General features: G+C 28.7%; 2 protein-coding genes across 3 annotated transcripts in view; one reads left to right on the plus strand and one right to left on the minus strand.

The window, feature by feature from the left end:
- LOC142228102 (actin-histidine N-methyltransferase-like) overlaps positions 1 to 11,361 on the plus strand; it is a 78,398-nt gene extending 67,037 nt beyond the window's left edge. The window contains exons 2-3 of the mRNA XM_075298418.1: positions 7,089 to 7,349; positions 10,460 to 11,361. Of these exons, the coding sequence (XP_075154533.1) occupies positions 7,089 to 7,349; positions 10,460 to 10,952 (754 nt within the window). The 3' untranslated portion in view covers positions 10,953 to 11,361. The remainder of the gene's footprint in view (positions 1 to 7,088; positions 7,350 to 10,459) is intronic.
- LOC142228100 (uncharacterized) overlaps positions 1 to 20,958 on the minus strand; it is a 447,611-nt gene that overhangs the window by 57,270 nt on the left and 369,383 nt on the right. The gene's annotated exons all lie outside the window — the stretch shown is intronic.

Below are 20,958 nucleotides of genomic sequence, written 5' to 3' on the forward strand. Positions count from 1 at the left end.
ATATTTTACGCTTCTATCGCTATGGCTAGAGGAGTAAGGAGGTTAAGTGGTGGCAGACATTGGCCTTCTTTATTATTCCGAGGTTTTGTTTTATGTGTTAATCGTGGTGATCTAACGAGGTTTGTCCTTTAAGTTGGTAAGGAGAAATCCATCAATTACTTTGATTTATGAGGATTTAACTTCTCCAATAGGAATGAAGGTGGACAATTTCTTATTAGTGTGCTTCACTTTAACATGTTCAGTATTAATAAGTTGTATCTTATACTCAGGAGCACATCTGTAATAATTACGATGAAAATAGAATGACATTGTCTGTCCTCTTTAGTATGACAGTAGATCCCCTTTGTCCCTCATGCCATATTCGTGGGAAATACCAAAACCTATGTTTGCTCTGGTCATATTTCATTATGAGAAATATCTTTCAGTATGATTTTGGATTAGTTTGTTCTATTCAGAATAGGGATTTCCATTGAAATGAAAAATTTTTACTTATGGAATATTCTAGAAGTTTTCCAGCATAAAAAGCATCCCCAAAAAATAGTGAAAACGTTCTTTTTGGATCCGGAAGTGGTGCAAAATTGACGCAGAAGCGATGAAAAAAAACCTATATTTGCTCTGGTCATATTTCATTATGAGAAATATCTTTCAGTATGATTTTGGATTAGATTGTTCTATTCAGAATAGGGATTTCCATTGAAATGAAAAATTAGTAATTTTGGATTTTTCGAATATTCTAGAAGTTTTCCAGCAAAAAAAGCATCGCAAAAAAATAGTGGAAATGTTCTTTTTGGATCCGGAAGTGGTGCAAACTTGACGCAGAAGCGATGAACTTAACATGGGCTTGTCATAGGACGGATGTCCACAATTTCAACAGACATTGCACTGAATTTGCATCACTTCTTAAGGTGCGATGCGAATCCAGTGTTGTGGATGTGAATTAAGAAATTTTGTGATATTCTGATGAATAAATAATTTTTAAAATTTTCTATGATTTTTAATGCATTAAATAGCTTGTCTGGAACGTTTGACATGAAATATATTAAAAAATTCGTAATTTTTCTAGAAAGGATTTAGCATTCTTTTCGGCAAAATTTAAATAATTTGCACTATTTTATTAATTCTTAATCTGTTTTTAACCTATTTGAAACAATAAAATTTTAAATTTCCTATTAAAAATATGAAAAAAGCGAGTTATATAAAAATTGACTCAAATGAATTTCCTGTGCACTTAAAATAAAGAACATCTATGGGAGGACATTTTTGGAAGTGCTTTTAAAGTTGTGCCTTTAGAAGTACTTCCAAATTTTTTTGCTGGGTTACTATGCACATATTAAGAAGGTTGACTTTATTTATTTCAGTGAAAGTGGGGAGCCACTGTGGTTTGCATGTACGGTTGCCATAGTTGGTAGAATTCTACCAAAAATGGTAGATATTTTACTGTTTGATAGATTGGTAGAATTCTTGATGTTTTGATAGATTTAGCAAAATATTCCACTCCAACTAAGATGTACTTTAATTTTTTATAGAAAAAAAAAAAAAATTTGGCAAAATTTTCTATAGAAATAAAATTTTGAAAAAATTTCTATAGAAATAAAATTTTGACAAAATTTTCTATAGAAATAAAATTTTGATAAAGTTTTCCATAGAAATAAAATTTTGACAAAATTTTCAACAGAAATAAAATTTTGACAAAATTTTGTATAGAAATAAAATTTTGACAAAATTTTCTATAGAAATAAAATTTTGAAAAAAATTTCTATAGAAATAAAATTTGGACAAAATTTTCTATAGAAATAAAATTTTAACAAAATTGACAAAATTTTCTATAGAAATAAAATTTTAACAAAATATTCTATAGAAATAAAATTTTGAAAAAATTTCTATAGAAATAAAATTTTTACGAAATTTTCTATAGAAATAAAATTTTGACAAAATTTTCTATAGAAATAAAATTTTGACAAAATTTTCTATAGAAATAAAATTTTGACAAAATTTTCTATAGAAATAAAATTTTGCCAAACATTTTTCTATAGAAATAAAATTTTGAAAAAATTTTCCATAGAAATAAAATTTTGACAAAATTTTCTATAGAAATAAAATTTTGACAAAATTTTCTATAGAAATAAAATTTTGACAAAAGTTTCTATAGAAATAAAATTTTGACAAAATTTTCTATAGAAATAAAATTTTGACAATATTTTCTATTGAAATAAAATTTTGACAAAATTTTCTATAGAAATAAAATTTTGACAAAGTTTTCCATAGAAATAAAATTTTGAAAAAATTTTCTATACATATAAAAATTTGACAAAATTTTTTATAGAAATAAAATTTTTACGAAATTTTCTATAGAAATAAAATTTTGAAAAAATTTCTATAGAAATAAAATTTAGAAAAAATTTTCCATAGAAATAAAATGTTGACAAAATTTTCTATAGAAATAAAATTTTGACAAAATTTTCTATAGAAATAAAATTTTGACAAAATTTTCTATAGAAATAAAATTTTGACAAAATTTTCTATAGAAATAAAATTTTGACAAAATTTTCTATAGAAATAAAGTTTTGACAAAATTTTCTATATAAATAAAATTTTGCCAAAAATTTTTATAGAAATAAAATTTTTACGAAATTTTCTATAGAAATAAAATTTTGAAAAAATTTTCTATACATATAAAAATTTGACAAAATTTTTTATGGAAATAAAATTTTGACAAAAGTTTCTATCGAAATAAAATTTTGACAAAAGTTTCTATAGAAATAAAATTTAGAAAAAATTTTCCATAGAAATAAAATTTTGACAAAATTTTCTATAGAAATAAAATTTTGACAAAATTTTCTATAGAAATAAAATTTTGACAAAATTTTCTATAGAAATAAAATTTTGACAAAATTTTCTATAGAAATAAAATTTTGACAAAATTTTCTATAGAAATAAAGTTTTGACAAAATTTTCTATATAAATAAAATTTTGCCAAAAATTTTTATAGAAATAAAATTTTTACGAAATTTTCTATAGAAATAAAATTTTGAAAAAATTTTCTATACATATAAAAATTTGACAAAATTTTTTATGGAAATAAAATTTTGACAAAAGTTTCTATAGAAATAAAATTTTGACAAAATTTTCTACAGAAATAAAATTTTGACAAAATTTTCTATAGAAATAAAATTTTGCCAAACATTTTTCTATAGAAATAAAATTTTGAAAAAATTTTCCATAGAAATAAAATTTTGACAAAATTTTCCATAGAAATAAAATTTTAACAAAATTTTCTATAGAAATGAAATTTTGACACAATTTTCTATAGAAATAAAGTTTTGACAAAATTTTCTATATAAATAAAATTTTGCCAAAAATTTTTATAGAAATAAAATTTTTACGAAATTTTCTATAAAAATAAAATTTTGAAAAAATTTTCTATACATATAAAAATTTGACAAAATTTTTTATAGAAATAAAATTTTGAAAAAATTTTCCATAGAAATAAAATTTTGAAAAAATTTCCATAGAAATAAAATTTTTGAAAAATTTTCTATAGAAATAAAATTTTGACAAAATTTTCTATAGAAATAAAATTTTGAAAAAATTTTCATAGAAATAAAATTTTGACAAAATTTTCTATAGAAATAAAATTTTGACAAAATTTTCTATAAAAATAAAATTTTGACAAAATTTTCTATAAAAATAAAATTTTGACAAAATTGTCTATAGAAATAAAATTTTGACAAAATTGTCTATAGAAATAAAATTTTGACAAAATTTTCTATAGAAATAAAATTTTGAAAAATTTTTCTATAGAAATAAAATTTTGAAAATTTTTTCCATAGAAATAAAATTTTGACAAAATTTTCTATAGAAATAAAATTTTGATAAAATTGTCTATAGAAATAAAATTTTGAAAAATTTTTCTATAGAAATAAAATTTTGAAAAATTTTTCTATAGAAATAAAATTTTGAAAATTTTTTCCATAGAAATAAAATTTTGACAAAATTTTCTATAGAAATAAAATTTTGATACAATTGTCTATAGAAATAACATTTTGACAATGTTTTCTATAAAAATAAAATTTTGGTAGATTATTTTTGGCTCGAGTGGCAACCATGATTATGAACCGATATGGACCAATTATTGTGTGATTGGGGATCGGCTATATATAACTATAGACCGATATGGACCAATTTTGGCATGGTTATTAGCGGCCTTATACTAACACCACGTTGCAAATTTCAACCGGATCGGATGAATTTTGCTCCTCCAAGAGGCTCCGGAGATCAAATCTGGGGAACGGTTTATATGGGGGCTATATATAATTATGGACCGATATGGACCAATTCTTGCGTGTTTGTTAGAGACCACATTCTAACACCATGTTCCAAATTTCAACCGGATCGGATGAATTTTGCTCCTCCAAGACCGGAGGACAAATTTGGGGATCGATTTATATGGGGGCTATATATAATTATGGGCCGATATGGACCAATTTTTGCATGGTCATTAGAGAACATATACCAACACCATGTACCAAATTTAAGCCGGATCGGATGAAATTTGCTTTTCTTAGAGGCTCCGCAAGCCAAATCGGGGGATCGGTTTATATGGGGGCTATATATAATTATGGACCGATGTGGACCAATTTTTGCATGGTCATTAGAGAACATATATCAACACCATGTACCAAATTTCAGCCGGATCGGATGAAATTTGCTTCTCTTAGAGGCTCCGCAAGCCAAATCGGGGGATCGGTTTATATGGGGGCTATATATAATTATGGACCGATGTGTACCAATTTTTGCATGGTTATTAGATACTAACACCATGTACCAAATTTCAGCCGGATCGGATGAAATTTGGTTCTCTTAAAGGCTCCTATGGGGGCCATACGTAAAAGTGGACCGATATGGCCCATTTGCAATACCATCCGACCTATATCAATAACAACTACTTGTGCCAAGCCGATAGCTTGTTTTGTTCGGAAGTTAGCGTGATTTCAACAGACGGACGGACGGACATCGATAGATCGACTCTGAATTTCATCGCGACCCAGAGTTAGAGGTGTGCACCTGAGTAATACTTTACTAACGCTCACATACACTCACGACGGAAATATCTTACTCACGCACATTCACGCACGATATTGTTTGGTAGGTCTCACGCACACTCACGAAAAGAAAACTTGTACTCACGCACGGAAATGTCGTGACTCACGAATACTTTTATGAGTAATTTACCTGAGAGACATGTCTGAAATCATGAGCACGATTAAAATCGAGATCGTTATTAAACTCTTAACTCTTAACATCCTAGGTGTCACTAATATTGCAAATGAATTTAACTTTTAAGCGTTATATGTTGGAGAGCGGGATTATTTTCCAAGATACATGTCCTAAATTAAAAATATTGAAGCTAAGATTATAAACTTTCATTTCATTAAAAATTCATTAATTTAAAGAAATTTTTCTTTAATATTGTGTGACCCGTAAGATCTAAAATTTAAGTTTTATAATCTTTCGTATTAGCTCAATATTATTATGGATTTTATAATAATGTTGTGCAATATTGCAATTCACTAAATATCTCTGTAAAATTATCTCACACTCGACCCAAATAATAAAACCTCCAATTGCCCACAAATATGCAATACCTCTTTTAATATAAAACGGCCTAAAAGTAGGCCATGCAATTTGGATTTTTTTCCTATCTTTCTTTTCAAATCGTTTCATTTAAAAATAGAAGATAATCACGTTTGGGGGCATTTTATTTAGATGTTATTCTTAATAATTATACCTCGTTTTAATTATTATTTAATTTTGCATATTCTGTACTCAAAATTGCGACAGAGGGTAGCTTGCTCTCTCTTTTCCTCACACAGACAAAATGGGTTAGAGAAATTGGATTCATTTGCTTATCTTTACAAACACAGGACTTGTTTTCAAGATTCTTCTGTGAGTATGAGTACGGGCTTAGCGTTCTTTGCTGTTCCTTCATAGACGACTGGTTGCCTTCCACTTGCCGAAGGTTAGAAAGGACCAACAGTGATCTCTCAGTGATGATAATGACAATACTTTAGCATTATTTGCTTTTTATATTTTGTGGCTTAAAAGATTAGAAGCATTTATGTTGGCCAGTTGGGCCCAGGTTTGTAGGCGGACGACACCCCTTTTTGGAAAAATGAAATATAATTATGAAGGCTGAAAAAGTGTAGGTGTTGCTTTTGGCATTGCCATCAAAGTAGGCGGAGGCGCTGCAAAGCCATTGCATGTGTTTCAAGTGGTCTTGACTGTTGACGATGGAAATGACAAAAGTTAGAACGTAAATTTTGGTTTGATGGACAAGGATGTGGTTAACAAAAATTAAAGTGAGTATAAGACCATGACGAAGTTGCTGATGGTCATGCTGTTTGTTGCTGGTGATGACTGACATTACTGAAGATGTGCCAGAGAAATATGGTGATGACTGTTGACGACCATCATCAGCATCAGCATCATCATCATCATAATGATGATGGTCGTTGGAGATGGTGATGTGGATGTGGATGATAATTTAAACCACAACCAACAAATGGATGATAATGATGTTGTTGATGTTGATGTTATGACCATGTTTTGTGGGCCAGAAAATTGTACAACGTTGCCTCATTGCCTAGCATTACTGGGTAAACATTTGTTGTGGTTTATCCTAAAGGCTTCTTGGCAAGTGCTCTGTTTTGTTTTTTTTTTTTTGGTTTGTTTCGGAAAACACTCGCTGGGTATGATGATTATTAAAAAAATTACTCAAGTGTTAAGAGTTCAAAAATTACAGCATAGTTTTAGGCAGTTTTATGAACTCGTAGAACAACAACACTTGCTTTTAGGCGCACAAAGTTTTCTTCAAAGCGAGCAAATACGGTCAAACAAAATTGTTTTGGCCTCAAAATGAATTTTAGATTCGATGGTAATTAATTTTAAATTGGTTTTTTGCCCTACTCTACTCTCTAGCCCCCTCCACTGTCATGCTAGCTGATAGTTTACCCTTAAGCTATTGTAATTAATTATTTATACCAAAAATCTAATTTATATTTTATTTGTTTTCTTTTCTCCTTAACCAGATGGGCTGTTTCTACGGTAATGACTCGTGAAAATTTAATACCTCGTTCCCTACCAAAGACGGAGGGTGACACCTCAGATACCATTGCCGCTTTAATACCCTTCTGGGATATGGCCAATCATCGCGATGGTACAATAACCACATTCTTTAATATGGAAACTCAGCAAGTGGAAAGTAGTGCCCAAGATGATTTCAAGAAGGACGAGCAGATTTTTATTTACTATGGAGATCGCACAAATGCTGATTTAATGATACATAATGGGTGAGTACAGATTGGAGGAAAGTAATTTCTGGTGAAATGCAGTATAAACAATGTAAGTAACCAGGTGGTAACTATTAAAAGGGAAAGAAAGGAAACTTAAAACATTAAAGGCATGAACAAATTTGAATCAACGAATTGGAAAAGTTTGTGAGAATTTGGAATGGTTACCATTTTGTGATAACTGGACTATGGGGCTATATCATCATCTCCTATATATTCCGGAAAAAAATTTTTTTCTATGGAAAAAAATTTTCTATAGAAATAAAATCATGCAAACATTTTCTATAGAAATAAAATTTTGACAAAATTTTCTACAGACATACAATTTTGACAAAATTGTCTATAGAAATAAAATTTTGAGAAATTTTTCTATAGAAATACAAATTTGACAAAATTTTCGATAGAAATAAAATTTTGACAAAATTTTCTCTAGAAATAAAATCTTGCAAAACTTTTCTCTAGAAATAAAATCTTGCTAAACTTTTCTATAGAAATAAAATTTTGCAAAAATTTTCTCTAGAAATAAAATTTTGCAAACATTTTCTATAGAAATAAAATTTTGACAAAATTTTCTATAGAAGCATAATTTTGACAAAATTTGTAATAGACATAAAATTTTGCAAAAATTTTCTATAGAAATAAAATATTGACAACATTTTCTAAAGAAATAAAATTTTGACAAAATATTCTATAGACATAAAATTTTGACAAAATTTTCTATAGAAATAAAATTTTGATAAAATTTGCTTTAGAAATAAAATTTTGACAAAATTTTCTATAGAAAGAAAATTTTGCAAAAAAATTTGCAAAAATTTGTTATAGCAATAACATTTTTCAAAAATTTTCTATAGAAATCAAATTTTGGCAAATTTTTCTATAGAAATAATTTTTTGACAACATTTTCTATAAAATAAAAGTTTGACAAAATTTTCTTAGAAATAAACTTTTGGCAAAATTTTCTATAGAAATAAAATTTTTACAAAATTTTTCGACATAAATAAAATTTTGATGAAATTTTCTATAGAAATAAAATTTTGGAAAAATTTTCTATATTTTGATAAAAATTTTCTATAGAAATAAAATTTTGACAAAATTTTCTATAGAAATAAAATTTTGACAAAATTCTGTACAGAAATAAAATTTTAACCAAATTTTCTAAAGAAATAAAATTTTGACAAAATTTTCTATGGAAATAAAATTTTCTACAGAAATAAAATTTTAACCAAATTTTCTATAGAAATAAACTTTTGACAAAATTTCCTATAGAAATAAAATTTTGCAAAAAATGTTGCAAAAATTTGCTATAGCAATAACATTTTTCAAAAATTTTCTATAGAAATCAAATTTTGGCAAATTTTTCTATAGAAATAATTTATTGGCAACATTTTCTATAAAATAAAAGTTTGACAAAATTTTCTTAGAAATAAACTTTTGGCAAAATTTTCTATAGAAATAAAATTTTGACAAAATTTTCCTACATAAATAAAATTTTGATTAAATTTTCTATAGAAATAAAATTTTGCAAAATTTTCTATATTTTGATAAAATTTTCTGTAGAAATAAAATTTTGACAAAATTTTCTATAGAAATAAAATTTTCTACAGAAATAAAATTTTAACCAAATTTTCTATAGAAATAAAATTTTGACAAAATTTTCTATAGAAATAAAATTTTGCTAAAATTTTCTACAGAAATAAAAATGTTACCAAATTTTCTACAGAAATAATATTTTGACAAAATTATCTATAGAAATAAAATTTTGCTAAAATTTTCTACAGAAATTAAATTTTGCAAAAAAATTCTATAGAAATATAATTTTGACAAAATTTTCTATAGAAAAAATTGACAAAATTTCGATAGAAATAAAATTTTGATAAAATTTTCTGAGAAATAAACTTTTGACAAAATTTTCTATAGAAATAATATTTTGCTAAAATTTTCTACAGAAATAAAATTTTGCTAAAATTTTCTATAGAAATAAAATTTTGACAAAAATTTCTATAGAAATAAAATTTTGTAAAAATTTTCTCTAGAAATAAAATCTTGCAAGAATTTTCTATAGAAATAAAATTTTGCAAAAATTTTCTCTAGAAATAAAATCTTGCAAAAATTTTCTATAGAAATAAAATTTTGCAAAAATTTTCTATAGAAATAAAATATTGACAATTTTCTAAAGAAATAAAATTTTGAAAAAATATTCTATAGACGTAAAATTTTGACAAAATATTCTATAGACATAAAATTGTGACAAAATTTTCTACAGAAACAAAATTTAGACAAAAATTGCTATAGAAATAAAATTTTGACAAAATTTTCTATAGAAATAAAATTTTGACAAAATTTTCTATAGAAAAAAATTTTGATAAACTTTTCTATAGAAATAAAATTTTGACAAAATTTTCTATAGAAAAAAATTTTGATAAAATTTTCTATAGAAATAAAATTTTGACAAAATTTTCTATAGAAACAAAATTTAGACAAAAATTTCTATAGAAATAAAATTTTGACAAAATTTTCTATAGAAATAAAATTTTGATAAAATTTTCTTTAGAAATAAAATTTTGACAAAATTTTCTATAGAAAGAAAATTTTGCAAAGATTTTCTATAGAAATAAAATTTTGCAAAAATTTCCTATAGAAATAAAATTTTGCAAAAAATTTCTATAGAAATAAAATTTTGACAAAATTTTCTAGGGATATAAAGTTTTGACAAAATATTCTATAGAAATGAAATTTGACAACATTTTGCAAAACTTTTCTATAGAAATAAAATTTTGAGAAATTTTTCTATAGAAATAAAATTTTGCAAAAATTTTCCATAGACATAAAATTTTTGACAAAATTTTCTCCTATGCTTTTAATTTTAAAATAATAAAAAATTAATTCATTTTTAATTTGATTTTTAATCCACTAGGAAAATGTCATTATCTTACTTTTTTTTTGTTTTTCTACCGAAAATCTATAGAGTTCATCCAATCCAATTTTCATAATTCCCATATTAGCTATTCATTTTTGTTATCCTTTTGTACATAACATAACTATACACAAATATGTTTTCTATAAACATTTGGATAATAAGTTTTTTTTTCTTTTTCTCTCTATCTTTACAGTTTCATCAATCCTACAAATCCCAAAGATAAAGTAGCCATAAAACTCGGTCTTAGTCCGTCCGATCCACTATTCGAGAAACGTGCCAAACTATTGGAATTGCTGAATATACCAAAGAATAGCGAATTGAAAGTGTTGCCAGCGCCCGATTACATCTCCGCTGAACTATTGGCCTTTGTACGTGTTTTCAATATGAATGAAGAACAATTGGACCATTGGATAACTTCGGAACGAGCCATGGATTTATTGCACATCGATTGTGCATTAGAAACGACATTGGAATCGAAAACATGGCAATATTTGCAAACACGTCTCATGCTACTGTTGCGTGTTTTCCCACAGACATTGGAGGCCGATGAGCAACAATTAGCCGAGGTGAAACAGCAAAAGTTGGCTATGAACCCAAGAGCGGCAATGATTCTAGAATATCGTATACTAGAGAAACGTATATTGGCAGCGGCACTTGATTATGCCAAACAAAGGACAAAAGCCTAAAGGGCTACTTTCTGCTTAACCTCAAAAAACATAACAATCCTCCAATCCAACCAAAGTAATCCCCCATGCAAGTCTTGTTCTTGCAGAGCATTGCACAAGGCTATACCATTACTTTTTGTTTTTTTTTTTCCACATTTTTTCCCTTTGGCTATGTTACAAAATGCAGGGACATCAGCTATTGTAAAAGTCTGAAGAGTTAGTTGCTTATACTTGGGAATCCCAGAAAAAAAAAAACCCAAAAATAACTTTTCTTGTATGTTTTGGGACTTTTTTCGGTTAACTTTTGTTTTATAAATATTGGTAGTGTTTTTGTAAGAATACTGAAATTGTCTTGAATTATTTGCTAATAGAGTTAGCATACTTTAAGGATCTAAAAAAAACTTTGTGTTATTAAAAAAATTATACAAAATTTATGGAAATTTTAAATTGGTAGATGAATGGCGATAGAAGTTTGAATTCCTTATGAATTCTTTTAGTTTTTTTGTGGAATTTTTCTTGCATACTTTTAGGGTTAAAAAAACATAGTTTTTGGTGCATACTTTTAGGGTTTACAAAAATTAGTTCTTGTGTTTTGGGAAAACAGATCTGATATATTCTGCGTATATCACAGGCTATGGGCAAAATGTTTTGCCTATGTTTTGTACAATATGAAATTTTCGTGCCATGAAATGCTTCATAATTTTCATTTATGTGCCAGTGTTTGGTCCACTGATGCCATTGTATAAATAATTCGTCTATAGCATAATAATTTGTAGAATTTATACCCAACATCCAGGGGTTTTTGTGTACTGTACTAAAATAATGCCAACTGTTTGTGGTATCAAATTAAAACTTAATGTACCATCCTAAAAGTTTGCAAATATTTTAATGGACATTTTTGGAAATAGTCAAGCCGGTTTTCCCACCCACTCAAATTCTACAATTAAACTTGCGTGAAATATAATGAAAGTATTTGTTGATTTAACAGAACATGCAAACAGATTTAATTCATTTATTTTTTGTTATTGAGAAAGTATTTGCCCTATTTAAAAAAATGTGTCACTTTGTATTATTTTATTATGGCCGACACATTTTGTGAAACAATTTGAAAATCCCTTGTGGTAACGGTGTACATAAAAATGTACCTATTTGCCACATGGTTCGTACACCATTCTAATTCAAAGTGGTCTTGAATAACCGTCCCTACGTCCATCCATCCATGTAATAGAGATTGTAATTGGAGCCTATTTAAAATATTCTTCTTAAGGTCTACGAAGGTAGCCATGGATATCCGTCCGTCCATCCATCCATCAAAGCCTAAACAAATCTTAAAAATCTGTGCGAAATTTGCCACTTGGATATGGGTCCGTCCCACCATCCATGTAGTTGAGATTGTAACTGGGACCTATTTGAAATATCGTCCCTTCTGATTCAAAGTAGCTTTGGATATCCGCATGCAACAGCTTAGACTATGCATAATTCTAAAAGCATAGACAAACCTTAAATACAATTTTTCTTTATGAGGAAGTTAGGCACCTTTACAAAAAAAAGTGCCACTTTTTTTTTGGTGGTTTTTAATGCAACTTATTGGGAAATTCTTATCGGTAAAAATGCAGTTTCTTAATCGCAATTTGGTCAATTTCAATTTCAATTTAGCCCAGATCTTCTGTCTGCCCGTCTTAGGCTTAATCTTGCTTACGGCTTTGGTAAGATTTTTGCCCCTAAAAGTATGCATGTTTTAAATGAATAAAAACATGAATTATTTAGTTTTTTGTCCATTTTTTAAATCTTTGCAGTTTCCAAAAGCGCAAAACCAATGTATTATTATTTTTCAATAAGTTTTGGTATCCATCCCCTGTAGAATTTGGGTGAGCCGTAACTAAAAGTGGCCATAATAAGAGTTCAGCAAGTTGGAAAATTCTCATTGGGTAAAATCAAATTTGTTAAAGGCCATTTCGTCAACTTCAGTTTCAGTTTCAATTGACTTTTGACTTGACTTTTTATATGCCCCTAATTTAATCTTGCTTAGCCCTCGAATAAGATTTTTGCCCCTAAAAGTATGCATTTAATTTGTGCCATTATTTTTTATTAATAAAAACATAATTTGTTTAAATTTAGTCCATTGTTTTTAAAGATTTCCAATTTCCAAGCACAAAACCCATCTATTATTATTTTTTCTTTAAGCTTTCGTATCCATCCCCTGTAGAATTTGGGTGAGCCGTAAATAATTCTTTATAAAGTGGCCATAATAACAGTTTCAGTTACAATTGTGTTCTTTTTTTCTGTATTTCTTGTTAAGAAAATATTTTTTTTTTGTTTTATTTCCTTGTATTATTTATAGTTTAGTTTTGCCAAAGGCCAATGTAGTAGCCTCCACTTGACAAACTTGTCCCAAGAAATATAATAAAGCTATGGACATAAGAAGACAATGGACAGAGAAGGAAACATAGTTGGAAGCTACTTTCTCAAGGATCCATTGAGATTGTGTCCTTATATATGAAAAAAAGAAGAAAAAAGAAACCAAACCAAAGTTTTTTCTTTGGGTTTCCATATATATATCTTTTTTTTGTCTCAGTTATTTTAGTTATTTGCCATTATTATTTCCTTTTTTCTCCCCAAAGAAACAAGTGTAAGACTTGAACTCTGAGTTTTTGAAGTTGTAATTCCAATGAGTCCAAATCGTTGTAGTCTTTCTTTGGCTTTTGTGTAGTGCCTTATTTTGGTATTCTTTTTCGTCTTCTTATTCATTTTATTTTGTTTAATTATTGTATTTCTTGTAAGTGTTATAATTACTTATTATTTAAGCTTTCCGCTTCCGGTCATTATGACCATAATTATGTGGTCCTTACCACCACCAGACATTTACCTACATTTATCTTTGTAGCCATTTAGTGAGAGAGAGTAAATATTTCTTCTTTGTATTCTGTGAGTGTCATTAACATTTTAAGACTAACACCCCAGGGTTTTCTTAACAAATTTTGTTGTGTTAAATTTTATTGATAGAAATGAATTCGTGTTTTTGTTTTTTTTCCTCTAGAAGAGAAAGTATACAACTATATGTTTATATATTTTCTTATAATATATTCGTACTAACATAGATCAGAAAATAAAATTTATTGATATTAAACAGAAAAAAAAGAAATTGGTTTATTTTCAGTTACAGCGAAAATAGAAAATTCTACATAGAGCATTGAATATACAAACATATCTTCTCTAGTTTTTTTAATTAAATTTAATTATTACTAATTTTTATGCCCTAATCCACTTAGTGGGTTTTATATAAAAAAACATATCTTCTCTAGTTTTTTAATTAAATTTAATTATTACTAATTTTTATGCCCTAATCCACTTAGTGGGTTTTATATAAAAAAAATTTGTCAAAATTTTATTTCTATTTCTATATTGACAAAATTTTATTTCTATAGAAAATATTGGCAATTTTTTTTTCTATAGAAAATTTTGTCAAAATGTTATTTCTGGGAGCCACCGTGATGCAATGGTTAGCATGCCCACCTTGCATACACAAGGCCGTGGGTTCGATTCTTGCTTCGACCGAACACCAAAAAAGTTTTTCAGCTCTGGATTATCCCACCTCAGTAGTGCTGGTAACATTTCTGAGGCTTTCAAAGCTTCTCTAAGTGGTTTCACTGCAATGTGGAATACCGTTCGGACTCGGCTATAAAAAGGAGGTCTCTTGTCATTGAGCTTAACATGGAATCGGGCAGCACTCAGTGATAAGAGAGAAGTTCACCAATCTGGTATCACAATGTATTGAATAGTCTAAGTGAGCCTGATACATCGGACTGCCACCTAACCTAACCTATTTCTGTAGATTTTTTTTTTCAAAATTTTATTTCTATAGAAGATTTTTTCAAAATTTTATTTCTCTTGAAAATTTTCTCAAAATTTTATTTCTAAAGAAAATTTTGTCAAAATTTTATTTCTAAAGAAAATTTTGTCAAAATTTTATTTCTATAGAAAAATTTGTCGAAATTTTATTTCAATAGAAAATTTTGTCAAAATTTTATATCTATAGAAAAATTTGTCAAAATTGTATTTCTATACAGACACCATACTCGTCACATCTGAACCTAAAGTAACTCAAGATTTTAAAATTCATGAAAATCGGATGAAAACTAAGAATTTATATGAGATGGGGAGATGAGTCCATATCGGGGCTATATCAAAATAATGGCCGACGCACATCTTATTCGGAACACCTTTTGCGGACCTAAAATACATTTACATTTAAAATTGCATGCTAATCGTATATCAAAAATGGGCCGATATAATAGCCCATCTATATATTTGTGGTAAGTACATATTCTGGCAGATATTACTATTTTTTTTATAACCCACTAAGTGAGTTAAGTGTTTTTTTTATAAAAAAAAAAATTGTCTAAATTTTATTTCTATAGAGAATTTTCTTAAAATGTTATTTCTATAGAAAATTTTCTCAAAATTTTATTTCTATAGAGAATTTTCTCAAAATTTTATTTCTATAGAAAATTTTCTCAAAATTTTATTTCTATAGAAAATTTTGCCAAAATTTTATTTTTATAAAAAATTTTGTCAAAATTATATTTCTATAGAAAATTTTGTCAAAATTATATTTCTATAGAAAATTTTGTCAAAATTTTATTTCTATAGAACATTTTATCAATAGTAGAAAATTTGGCAAAATTTTATTTCTATAGAAAATTTTGCCAAATTTTATTTCTATAGAAAATTTTGTCAAAATGTTATTTCTGTAGAAATTTTTTTTTCAAAATTTTATTGCTATAAAAAATTTTGTCAAAATTATATTTCTATAGAAATTTTTGTCAAAATTTTATTTCTATAGAACATTTGATCAAAAGTAGAAAATTTGGCAAAATTTTATTTCTATAGAAAATTTTGCCAAATTTTATTTCTATAGACAATTTTGTCAAAATGTTATTTCTGTAGAATTTTTTTTCAAAATTTTATTGCTATAAACTATTTTCTCAAAATTTTATTTCTAAAGAAAATTTTGTCAAAATTTTATTTCTAAAGAAAATTTTGTTAACATTTTATTTCTATAGAAAAATTTGTCGAAATTTTATTTCAATAGAAAATTTTGTCAAAATTTTATTTCTATAGAGACACCATACTCGTCACATCTGAACCTAAAATAACTCAAGATTTCAAACTTCATGAAAATCGGATGAAAACTAAGAATTCACATGAGATGGGTCCATATCGGGGCTATATTAAAATAATGGCCGACACACATCTTATTCGGAACACTTTTGCGGACCTAAAATACATTTACATTTAAAATTGCATGCTAATCGTATATCAAAAATGGGCCGATATAGTCCAAATATATTTGTGGTAAGTACATATTCTGGCAGATATTACTAATATTTTATAAGTGTGTTAAGTGTTTTTTTATAAAAAAACATTGGCAAAATTTTATTTCTATAGAAAATTTTCTCAAAATTTTATTTCTATAGAAAATTTTCTCAAAATTTTATTTCTATAGAGAATTTTCTCAAAATTTTATTTCTATAGAAAATTTTGTCAAAATTTTATTTTTATAAAAAATTTTGTCAAAAGTTTATTTCTATAAAAAAATTTTGTCAACATTTTATTTTTATAGAAAGTTTTGTCAAAATTTTATTTTTATAAAAAATTATGTCAAAAGTTTATTTCTATAAAAAAATTTTCTCAAAATTTTATTTCTATAGAAAATTTGGTCAAAATTTTATTTCTATAGAACATTTTGTCAAAATTTTATTTCTATAGAAAATTTTCTCAAAATATTATTCTTATAAAAATTTTTGTCAAAAGTTTATTTCTATAAAAAATTTTGTCAAAATTTTATTTCTAACTAAAAATTTGTTCTCATATTCTATTCATATGAGATGGGGAGATGGGTCCATATCGGGGCTATATCAAAATAAGGACCGACACACATCTTATTCGGGACGCCTTTTGCGGACCTAAAATGCATTTACATTTAAAATTGCATGCTAATCATATATCAAAAATGGGCCGATATAGCCCATTACCCCTATGTAGTTTAGGGTATAAAAAGTGTTTTAAGTTTAGGGTCTAATGGCTGAGTAATTAAATATATAGAAAACGGACACAAAATGATAAAAAGGGACACAAAATGATGCATTACTTAAATATCGGAAAATTATTGAAAACGAAACGAAGAAACGTACGAACAAATATCCATAGCAGAGAACGGCTGCGATCGACCGCAACCGACCAGTGTATTTAGTAAATACCAACATTTGCAATCTTAAAACACCAATTGGTAAAAAAAATTTCAACCACCAATATCCAATGCAACCGACGACTGTCGGTGTTTGTTAGTATGAGTGTTGGTCTCTCGAAAACACCGTAGTAAAGCAATCGCACAAATTGGTTACCCATATCTCAGCAGTTTGGTATTTTCTTATTGGGTGCTCTCTCAATTCTCTTGAGCTAATGCCAACTGCTAGTGTTGTTGAGTGCAATCACACTTAAGTGCCAACCTCGTTTTTTGTTTACCGTGCGTTGTTACGAGCATTGTTATATACTATTGGTGTTTTTATTCTCGCATTTGTATCAATGTAAAAGATCGCATGATAATTGGTGTCTTACTCACTGCCACCGACATTTTGTGGGTAAGATTGCAATACGAAAAAAAGCCACCGGTTGCAGTTCTCTGATCCATAGATCCAGATCGACTGAGGAGATAATTCTGAATCTGTGGGCCTTTAAATGATGGCGTAAAAAAAAGGAATCGAATATTAAGTCGTACCGTTAGCGTATGAGTTATTTATACAATCACTACCATAACTCATACGCCCTTTAGTCCCAAATGTGTATTGACTATATGATAGTTTGGTTAGAACGACACTTATGCTATGGTCACACTGGGCAAATATTTGACAGAAATCAAAAAAGAATCCGTCTCCTCAGCCGAACCAGAAAACATATTTAACTCATATTGGATGTATAACAACATGGTAGGATTATTTTCCAAAAACCGTATTCAGATATTTGGAAAATGGTTCTAGAAAAATGTTTGACACTCATTTTGGTCAAATATTTGCCTAGTTTGACCATATGAAGCCTCTACCATGGATTGCGAATAGAGTTCTACTTTTTTAATGGTCTGCACCCAACTAGTGTTTTACAAATTAGGCACAAGTTTTTGTGATTGCACATGAGTGCATTTTTACGTCATATGCCAGTACAAGCCATCATAAAAATTATATTTTATGGATGTAAAGAAATGTTTTAGCAGTCAAATCGTCTTCTTCAAATTAAGCTGCTTTAATTTTTTTTTATATGAGAAAAATAAGTTTTTATATACAAATTTTGACTTTTTTTAGTTTAGATGTCCGAAACTACAATTTCGTTTTTATACCCTAAACCACATAGTGGTCAGGGTATAATAAATTTGAGTCGTAGGAAAATATAGCACATATCCACTGCTCCTGAGGCCATTTAAGGTGTTTTTGTGAAAATTGAAGGCGCGCTAATCTAGTTTTCTTTGAAATAAGTGATTTTTGACATTTTTTTTTTTGACATTTTGACACAATGGCACTCCAGCTTCTAATGCTCTATCTCTGATCGTTATGGTAGTCTATCCCTGATCGTTATGGTAATTTTTGACTTCTTTAGATGATATTTGATTGAATTGTTGCATAGTTACTTTGATTATATGATCTTCTTCTGGCGTAGTCTTAGGTTTTCCTATATCCAGCGTAGGTTGGCTGATAAGTCCCCGTTCTAACAAAGAAAAACACATTTTTTTGTCAAAATTCGTTTTTATTATTCAACATAGTTCCCTTCAAGAGCGATACAACGATTATAACGACCTTCCAATTTTTTGATACAATTTTGGTAGTACTCCTTCGGTTTTGCCTCAAAATAGGCCTCAGTTTCGGCGATCACCTCTTCATTGCAGCCAAATTTTTTCCCTGCGAGCATCCTTTTGAGGTCTGAGAACAAGAAAAAGTCGCTGGGGGCCAGATCTGGAGAATACGGTGGGTGGGGAAGCAATTCGAAGCCCAACTCATGAAGTTTTGCCATCGTTCTCAATGACTTGTGGCACGGTGCGTTGTCTTGGTGGAACAACACTTCTTTCTTCTTCATATGGGGTCGTTTTGCCGCGATTTCGACCTTCCAACGCTCCAATAACGCCATATAATAGTCACTGTTGATGGTTTTTCCCTTCTCAAGATAATCGATAAAAATTATTCCATGCGCATCCCAAAAAACAGAGGCCATTACTATGCCAGCGGACTTTTGAGTCTTTCCAGGCTTCGGAGACGGTTCACCGGTCGCTGTCCACTCAGCCGACTGTCGATTGGACTCAGGAGTGTAGTGATGGAGCCATGTTTCATCCATTGTCACATATCGACGGAAAAACTCGGGTGTATTACGAGTTAACAGCTGCAAACACCGCTCAGAATCATCAACACGTTGTTGTTTTTGGTCAAATGTGAGCTCGCGCGGCACCCATTTTGCACAGAGCTTCCGCATATCCAAATATCGATGAATGATATGACCAACACGTTCCTTTGATATCTTTAAGGTCTCTGCTATCTCGATCAACTTCATTTTACGGTCATTCAAAATCATTTTGTGGATTTTTTTGATGTTTTCGTCGGTAACCACCTCTTTCGGGCGTCCACTGCGTTCACCGTCATCCGGGCTCATTTCACCACGCTTGAATTTTGCATACCAATCAATTATTGTTGATTTCCCTGGGACAGAGTCCGGAAACTCATTATCAAGCCAAGTTTTTGCTTCCACCGTATTTTTTCCCTTCAGAAAACAGTATTTTATCAAAACACGAAATTCCTTTTTTCATTTTTTTTACAATAACTAAAGTTGCTTAACAAAAGACGCTCTATCTCACAAACTAATTGACTTACAGACGTCAAATTTTGACACGAATCATTTGAAGGTTGGTACTATATAAAAATAATATGCATTTAATACTAGCGACGCCATCTATGTGTCAGAAAATTTCCCTTTTTTCAGGATAAGTTTTTCATATACAAATTTAGCTTTTTTTCGGATAAATTTTCCATATGAAAATTTCGTTGTACTTTAGGATTTGAATGCAATTTAATTTCTAAAATGAAACAAAGCCAACACTAAGGCGAAGAGATAGGTAATTTTAAATTCCACTTCTTGGAGACTAGTTTAAATTCCCATTGCTCAGAAATTACTGCCAGTGTGGCTGATATGGCTCCCAATTTTAATCTTGGGTCACATAACACATTCCACTTTTTTGCTTGTTATGCCAAATCTTCTTAACGACAAAAAAACATCGCAACTGCCTTCATCTAAGTTCCAGAGAATATCGATCAGTCATGTGTACCTTATGGAGGGTACATAAGGTGTATAGCGTAGAAACTTCTACGAAAGACGGTCATCCACAATCGAATTACTTGGGTTGTGCTATCTGAAATCGTTTTCTAAATTGTGAGTTAGTCCATACGTTGTATATATTAGACAAAAAAGGTATATGTAGGTAAGTCTACAAATAATTACGAATCGATATGGACTTTTGCACGGCACGTAGGGAGCCAGAATTGAAATATGGCGGTCGCTTATATGGGGGCTCTATATACAATTATGGACTTGATATTGTCCAATTTTTGTGTGATTGGGGATCAATTTATCTGAGGGCTATATATAACTATAGACCGATATGGACCTAGTTAGGTATGGTTGTTAACGGCCATATCTAGCACAATGTAGAAAATTTCAACTGACTCGGATGAAATTTGCTCCTCCAAGAGGCTCCAAAACCAAATCTCGGGATCGGTTTATATGGGGGCTATATATGATTATGTACTGATATGGATCACTTTTGGCATGGTTTTTAAATATCATATACTACCACCACGTACCAAATTTCAACCAGATTGGATGAATTTTGCTTCTCCAAAAGGCGCCGGAGGTCAAATCTGGGGATCGGTTTATATGGGGGTTATATATAATTATGGATTGATATGAACCAATTCCTGCATGGTTATTGGATACC

The sequence above is a fragment of the Haematobia irritans genome, chromosome 3 (genome assembly GCF_050003625.1).
Source record: "Haematobia irritans isolate KBUSLIRL chromosome 3, ASM5000362v1, whole genome shotgun sequence".
NCBI lineage: Eukaryota > Metazoa > Arthropoda > Insecta > Diptera > Muscidae > Haematobia > Haematobia irritans.